General features: G+C 49.6%; 1 protein-coding gene across 1 annotated transcript in view; it reads right to left on the minus strand.

Moving 5' to 3' along the window:
• Positions 1-5,958: 5,958 nt before the first annotated feature.
• OAS1 (2'-5'-oligoadenylate synthetase 1) overlaps positions 5,959-8,120 on the minus strand; it is a 7,839-nt gene continuing 5,677 nt past the window's right edge. The window contains exons 4-5 of the mRNA XM_029921623.1: positions 7,613-7,855; positions 5,959-6,461 (exon numbers count right to left, since the gene is read on the minus strand). Coding sequence (XP_029777483.1) covers positions 6,303-6,461; positions 7,613-7,855 — 402 coding nt within the window. The 3' untranslated portion in view covers positions 5,959-6,302. The remainder of the gene's footprint in view (positions 6,462-7,612; positions 7,856-8,120) is intronic.

An 8,120-nucleotide genomic window follows, 5' to 3' on the forward strand; every position in this document is an offset into this window, starting at 1 on the left:
TTTCTCTCCAGCAGCTCTGGGCTCTTGCACCCATTTCCGGTTCCCTTCCCAGACCGGTTGCTTTCTTCAGTCTCGGGCTCCCAGCACCGGGTCCGCCGTCCCTGCAGCCAACCCCCAGCTCCAATGCACTAAACACAGCAGAACAAGAAGCCTTGACCGCAGCAGGTCCACGGAGCGCCGTCATGTACCCTGAGAGCATTGAAAAAAAACGTGCAGGATTTACATGCCAGGACCTGGTCACACCTCCAACTGAGTGGCTTGGAAGACGTTCACGCAGAGAGCACCCCGGCCGGCTCTCTGGCTGAAGGGGGCGGTCTGAACACCACCAGTAATAACACTTTGCACCTGGCGCGTCCCTCGCTGCTTTACACTGATGGGTATAGTCGCATTCAATCCTCCCAACAACCAGGTGCTGTTATTATCAAACTCATTTGATGGAGGAGGAAGTTAAGGTACAGAGATCTAGGCAACCTTGGCCAAGGTCCCATATGTAACCAGGAAGTTGTCAGACTGGACAAGATCTCAGTACTGCGCCCTGTTCTTACGGGAGCAAACGCCTCCGGAATAATTTGTACGTTTAATGCAATTCCAAAATCTTTGGAATTCTCATTCTTAACACTTCAAACATATTCTGAAGTCCTGTCTGTGTGCAATGGCACCTCACACAATATTACATATTAAGATGTGACACCAGAGTCAAATCCCTTCGGGACTGGCACAGAACTAGGTGGATAGTAAGCAGCAGAGTGGGGACCTGAATCCACCAGGTGTTTCTACCTTCACACCTGTCCTCTACCTTTCTGACTGGTCCTCTGCCGCGCCTCTACCTAGAGGACCAGACAGTGAGCTCTTTTCCCAGGCTCTGCCCCTGCCACAGTCCATCCCCCTCTCCCTATCCCACCCAAAAATTCATTAGTCCTCTGTCCCATCTGCTCCGGGATCCAGCAGTCACTCGGCCTTGGGGTATGAGTTGGGTAGTGGTGAATGTTAACAAGGACTTCCTGAAGTCCGCCTTAACCTCTGGGAAAGAGATGGGGTCAGAGAGTGAATGGCAGAGTGAACCAGAGGAAGAGATGGCAGACTCCCCGGTTGGACTTATATTTTGGGTGGTGAGTGCCACGTCCCTGGGAGGTTCTCAGTTGTAGAAAGAAGCCCATTTTGTAGGTTTGATGTGGAGGGGATTCAAGCCGGGTGCCCTTAGCCATTAAGCCATGCTTTCAGGCTCTCCTGTTAATCAGTCATCTTGCTGACTCGCCGGTCACTTTAGAAACCCTCCATTTATCAGGCACCTGGGTGGCTCAGTTGGTTGAGTGTCCGACTTCGGCTCAGGTCATGATCTCCTGGTTTGTGAGTCTGAGCCCCAAGTCAGACTCTGTGCTGACAATGAGGAGCCTGCTTGGGATTCTTTCCCTCTCTCTGCCCCTTCCCTGTGCCGCCCTCTCAAAACAAACAAACAAACAAACATTTAAAAAAGAAATCCTCCAATTGAGATAATACGCTGACCACACCTTCAAGATCCTACCAAAAGGACAGCAAAGATATGTTAAACGTATCCTGCAGCTCAACAGGTCAGAAATCAAGAAAGATCATGTCAAAGGACCAGAACATCTGAGGAATGTTTAGAAGGGAGAAAATGGAAAGTCAAGATCCAATGAAGATGGCGGACCACCCATGTACACAAGCCGCTCTGGACTCCAGAAATCACAGGGGAGAGGTGAAAACATTTAATCGTGCTGCTGGATCCTAAGCAGAGACTCCACGGTGAACCTGAAACAGTCGTGGGATTGGAGGAAGTGGGCCATTTGGGCCTGAAACACGGGAGGAAGGAAGTGCTTCCACAGGGAAGGAAGGGCTCTGGGGAGCTCAGGGGAGGGGCCCTGGCATTTCCCAGATGAAGGGGTGTGGGGGGAGGTGGGGGTATTTGGGAGCACTCACTAGGGGCTTCAAATGTGGCATTCACCTTCTTTTTAAAAAGTGTTCTAAATTAAAAAAACATTTAAGTAATGTTTATTTATTTTTGAGAGGGAAAGAGAGAATCCGAAGCAGGCTCCAGGCTCTGTGCTGACAGCGGGGGGGCCGAAGATGCTCAACTGATTAAGCCACCCAGGCGCCCCCCACCCCCTGCCAAATCACCTTCTTCGGAAAGGGGCTGGGGTGGGGAGGTGGGAGGGGCTGGGGAGGTAGGGGTGTGGGAGTGGCTGGGGGGGAGTGGGAGGGGCTGGGAAGGTAGGGGTGTGGGCCTCAGCAGCAATTCTGAGCACCCACCCAGCATCAATCAATCTTCACATCAGGTTTCCGGTTCCTCTCTTTGATAGCTTTCTAGCTGTGCCCATGAACTCCACCCTCATCTCTGCTGGCGTGAAATTAGCCTGCTCTCAGTTTCATTTCCTCTGCAGGACGTTGCCTAGAAAGAAAAATGGGTGACTCACCTGCTTCTGTTTTCACATAATAATCCCGGTCATCCCTTCCACACTTGCCCCTCTGCTTCCGAATCTCACGAATTTGTGCTGGAAGGAGCATCTCCACTTACCAGGACCTAGAACTGTCTACAACCGGGGACTGCTGGCGTTGCCTAAGCTCTAGGCTGAGAGGAGAGAAATACTCATCCAAAACATTTTTCTTTGTCGTGTGAGAAAAATGGCTTCCTTAGTTCTTTCGGTCATATGACTAAAACAGGCTTATTGCAAGAAGAGTTTGAGTCAGAAAATTTAGAAAAGTATAAAGATCGCTTGAAATGGTATGATCAAATACACTCTCTGTAAACACTTAGGTCTTCCAGGAAGCAAATGCTATAAAAATGCAGTTAAAGAGAACAGACTGAGTACAGTAAAATAGAAACAAATACGTAGGAATAATATGACAGAGGATGTGAAAGACCCATGCAGAGGGATATTATAATAGTTATGTCATTAAAGATGATTGGAATTTAAAAAAATAGGGGCGCCTGGGTAGCTCAGTCGGTTAAGCCTCCGACTTCGGCTCAGGTCAGATCTCACGTTCGTGGGTTTGAGCCCCGTGTCAGGCTCTGTGCTGACAGCTAGCTCAGAGCCTGGAGCCTGCTTCGGGTTCTGTGTCTCCTTCTCTCTCTGCCCCTTCCCCTCTCATGCTCTATCTCTCTCTGTATCAAAAATAAATAAAACATTAAAAAAATTTAAAAAAAAGAATTAAAAAAATAAAGAGAATTAAAATTAATGAGAAGAAACTCCAAGTTCATGGATGGGGATTCTCAATAGGACATCAATGTCTTTCTTCCTAAACTAATTTATGAAATTCTAATCAAATGCTTCCCCATATTTTGGGTGGAGCTTCACACACAGTATAAAATTAACACAGAAAGAGAAAAGGCCAAGAGAAGGCTTTGTGGTTTTTCCTCCCCTTAATATAAGATTTTTAAAAAAATGTTTATTTTTGAGAGAGACAGAAACAAAGCGTGAGTGTGGGAGGGGCAGAGAGAGAGGGAGAGACACAGAATCTGAAGCAGGCTCCAGGCTCTGAGCTGTGAGCATAGAACCCGATGTGGGGCTCAAACTCATCAACAGTGAGATCACGACTTGCGCTGAAGTTGGACGCTTATCTGACTGAGCCACCCAGATGCCCCCCCAATAATATAAGGTTTATTTATTATAACTTTTTAATAGTAGCCGTGATTTGCAGGAGACTCTGGTGGATTTACAAAATTTAATCGCTTTCACTGTTGGAAGCAGAATAATTGGGGTAAGTGTATTTGGCTAGAAATATAGTGTAAAGTAGGGGTCCAGTTTCATTCTTTTGCATGTGGGTATCCAGTTTTCCCATTGCTGTTTGTTGAAGGCCTTTCCCTTCCCTGTTGTGTATTCTTGGCAAGTTGTTAAAGATCAGTTGACTGTACATGAAGCACAGGCCACGCAAGCAAAAACAGACAAGAGGGATTACAGCAAACTGAAAAGTTTCCACACAGGAAATGAAACACTCAACGGAGTAATAATGCAGCCTATGGAAAAGGAAAAAAGATAAGCAAACCATAACTCTGATAAGGGGATCATTTGCAAAATCATAAGGTACTCCCACCACTTAATAGCAAAGACATGAATAACCCAATTTAAAAATGAACTCGAACAGACGTTTTTCCAAACAAGACACACAAATGACCAATAGGTATAAGAAAAGATGCTCACCGTTACTCATCATCAGGGACCTGCAAATCAAATCCATGAGCTGTGACTTCACACGGATTAGAATGGCAATTCCCGCACAGACAAAAGACGCTAGTGTTGGCGAGGAGGTGGAGAAAATGGCACCTTGTGCACTGTCCCTGGGATACAATGGCGCAGCCCTTAGAGAAAAATATGGGCGTTCCTCAAAAAAGAAAAAAACAGGGGCGCATGGGTGGCTCAGTCGGCTAAGTACCTGACTCTGGCTCAGGTCATGATCTCGCAGTTTGTGAGTTCCAGCCCCGCTCCATTGGGGCTCCAGGCTGACAGTGCAGAGCCTGCTTCAGATCCTCTGTCCCCTCTCTCTGCCTCTCCACTGCTCATGCTCTCTCTCTCGGAAATAAACAAACATTAAAATAAATATAGTACTGCTATATGATTGATGTGGCTTTTGGATGAATCCACTGATGACTGTAACATTGTGTGTAATCAAGAAACACTCTCAGAAGACAACACAAGCGGATTATCCACTTAATCGTGGGATAGTGCAATGCCGCCATTCTACGTGGAGCCCAAACTTCCTGCTCAGCCTGGTGATAATTATGATAAATGTGACAAAGCAGGTAACAAAACCAGGTAGGGAATAGGATCCCTTTTATTAAAATTTTTTTAAATTTATTATTGAGACAGAGAGAAACAGAGCACAAGTGGGGGAGGGGCAGAGAGGGATGGAGACACAGAATCTGAAGCAGGCTCCAGGCTCTGAGCTGTCAGCACAGAGGCCAATGCGAGGCTCGAACCCACAAACTGTAAGATCATGACCTGAACTGAAGTCGGATGCTTAACCAACTGAGCCACTCAGGTGCCCCGAATTCCATTTTTATAAAAATAGCACATACATAGGGAGACAGGGAGAGTCAGGAATAAGGCTGAAGAGGCAGGACCCAGATTTTCACAGGTTGGAGGAAGGGACCGTGGAGTGCTTTTCTTTCTTTCTATCTTTCTTTCTTTCTTTCTTCTTTCTTTCTTTTTCTTTTCTTTCTTTCCTTCTTTCTTCCTCCTTTCCTTCCCCCCTCCCCTTCCCTTCTTTCTTCCTTCCTCCCTCCTGTCCTCGCTCCCTTCCTAATTTCCTTTGATTTCTCTACTTTGCTAATGTTAAAGACAACAACCAAAAATATGTCATGAAGGAAGAAGTGACCTTTGTGGGTTTGAGCCCCACGTCAGGCTCTGGGCTGACAGCTCAGAGCCTGGAACCTGCTTCAGATTCTGTGTCTCCCTCTCTCTCTGCCCTTCCCCCTCACGCTCTTTCTCTCTCAAAACAAACATTAAAAAAATTTAAAACATCATCAGTTGTCAAGCAGAGGACATTCTTCTGTTCGTGTGTGCGTGTGCACGCACTAAGTCTCTGAGACCAGGCATGTGTGTTACACGCCCACGGCACTCCTCGATTTGGACCGACTGCATTTCAAGGGCTCACATGCGTTTGGAGGCTCCTGGATCAGACAGGGCAGTTCTAAAACTTTTCTTAGATAATCAGAAATGTAGACAGAGGATGAATCAAAAATGCTGGTCCTAGGATTATTTGCAATTGAAAATTAGAAGGCTCCAAAATGATCTAATATCACAAGTTTCCATGTAAATGTCGGTCTGTGAGGCAGGAAGTTTTGTCCCTTTGTTTGCCGCTGTGTTCCCAGCACCCAGAACAATGTGTGGCGCACAGTAGGCGCTCACTACATATTTCTAGGTGAATTGGTTCATACATACACCCATATAACACCAGATACACTTCTGGTGTGATTTGCAGTGAATAAACATCCAACACACAGTATCTGCTGTTCTTTTTTATTGTTATTGATGATCAGTTGGACATGAACTCTCCCACTAGGAAAAAGAATATGGTGAAGGCTCTGCTTGTCCCTCAGAGAACACGGTCAGAGAACGAGCTGGGGGTGGGTGGGTGCAGGGAAATGTTATCTATGATGGAAGACAGACCATAGAATAGGAGAAGGGTGGGGGCCAGGGGACCTGGGTTCTGGTCTGAGGTCTGACACCACTCGCTGCTGGCTTTGGGGGCTGTCCAGATCAAGGGACTGCCCCCCCCCACTCTGACCCCAAACTGAGGGGGCTGGTCTAGCTGATTCTGGAGACCTTTCCCCTGAGACGGGCTGGCATTCAGAGGATGGCACACATCCAGTTATCTGCCTCCTGAGGAGTGGACGGTGCCAGGCTGGTGCCGATGTTCCTAGAGGCTGCAGGGTGCCATTCGTAATCATGGTGCTGATATGTCCTGTGCTCACAGGTTGCCCAGTAGTGTGAGTAGTCTTCTTCCGGCTAAAAGGACAAAGCACATGATCACATTGGAGAGCTGATCCTTCTGCCTTGGCACCGGGTCTCAGTGGGCATTTACAGTGTCACAGGTCACCTGGATTCCCCTGGACGCCCATGGATGAACAAGTCCCAGGTGCTGGGCAGGTGGGCAGCAGACAGACCCCTGGCCTGCAGGGCTGCAGAAAGTCCCCTGTTCAAGGCGATGCCCCTTCCTGAGTTGCCCACATTCAGTGACTGGTCCACGGGGCGGGGGGTTCTCAAGGGCTGACCCCCCCAGACTGCGGCAGGGCAATTCCGAAGGCCACGGAGCTCCAGTACTCCCCCACGGAAGGGTTGGCCGAGACTGACATTGGGGCGTACCACAGTTGGGCTTCTCCCTGTGCCTGCACCTGCTTCCTCCCCATACTTTCCACACGTGCTGGCTCCAATGGTCCTCCCCTAAAACATTCCTGTACTTTATCAGAGTCTTTCCCCGGGGAAGCCACCTACATCATCATCGGTGCCTGCCGTGAGAAAGACCCCCGCCCTGGGGGTCCTCCTGCCTCTTCCCGACTGTGGGGCAAGCCCACGTCCCCCAGCAGTGCTGAGACTCTGGGTGTCCGACCACATGCGTGGGCATGCAAGGCCGGCATGGAGGCACTGGAGCCCACCGACTTGAGATCTCAGCGCACCCCCACCCCCCTCCGCCCCAGAGCTCAATGTCCTGGAGCAGGTGACTCCCTGAGCCTCCTCATCGGTGAGATGGGAGGAGGAAACACATCTCAAAGGCTGTTGTTTTAATGAAAAAACGTAGCGTTTCGTTTGGGACAGAACCTGGGCCCAAAGCAAATAGTCACTAAACGGTGGATGTTATGGTTCATTGGTATTATTCATAGAGGAATGAGCCCACTGGGGCCGTTGAAAGACTTGCCTCTGGCCAGGGTCACGTTAACTAAAGAGTGAACTCTGGACCAGGGCGATGCAAATCCCAGGTGCCCCCCCCACCCCATGGAGCTCAGATGACTGAAAATCCGCAGCCTATCCTGACACCACAGGAGTATGTGAAACTGCCAGCGAGAGGCAGCTTCTTTGGGGAAAATGTTCTCCAACAACCTGCTCTACACCCAGTGGAGGAGGTGGGGGGAAGGACAACAGAAGGAAGCCGAGAACGTCACCTGCACGTTCCAGGAGCCCACTGGAGACCCGTCCCATTTGGTAAAGCAGGGGTAACTCAGCCAGATGCTAGCCTCTTCCGCCAGCCGCTGCCAGCGGCTCGGGTCTTCACCCGCCACGTTTCCTGTAGGGTCGGCTGGGTCCAGAATCACAGGCCTGGAGAGGAACAGGGAGCCCGGGACAGGTGAGGCGCTAGGGCTGTGTCTGGGGGGACGCAGACCCTCCTGGCAGAGCAAAACCCCAGCCTCTACTCAGGGCGCAAGTTCCCCCGGGGGGCGTGTCCTCAGTGCCCTGCCCCCTGGAGGGTGGGGGATGGGGATGCGGGGGCGGAGAAGCCTGGCCCTTGGGTCTCACAGACCTGGGTTTGAATCTCACTGCTGCCTTTTGTTAGTCGTTTGCTCTTGGACAGGTCAGCTCTATTCCCTCATCTGTGAAATGGGGAGAGCACAGGATGCCTGTCTCATAGGAGGTGAAGTGAGGAAGGAGGCAGAACACGCGAAATGCTTCACA

Source organism: Suricata suricatta, chromosome 14, assembly GCF_006229205.1.
Source record: "Suricata suricatta isolate VVHF042 chromosome 14, meerkat_22Aug2017_6uvM2_HiC, whole genome shotgun sequence".
Taxonomy (NCBI): Eukaryota; Metazoa; Chordata; class Mammalia; order Carnivora; family Herpestidae; genus Suricata; species Suricata suricatta.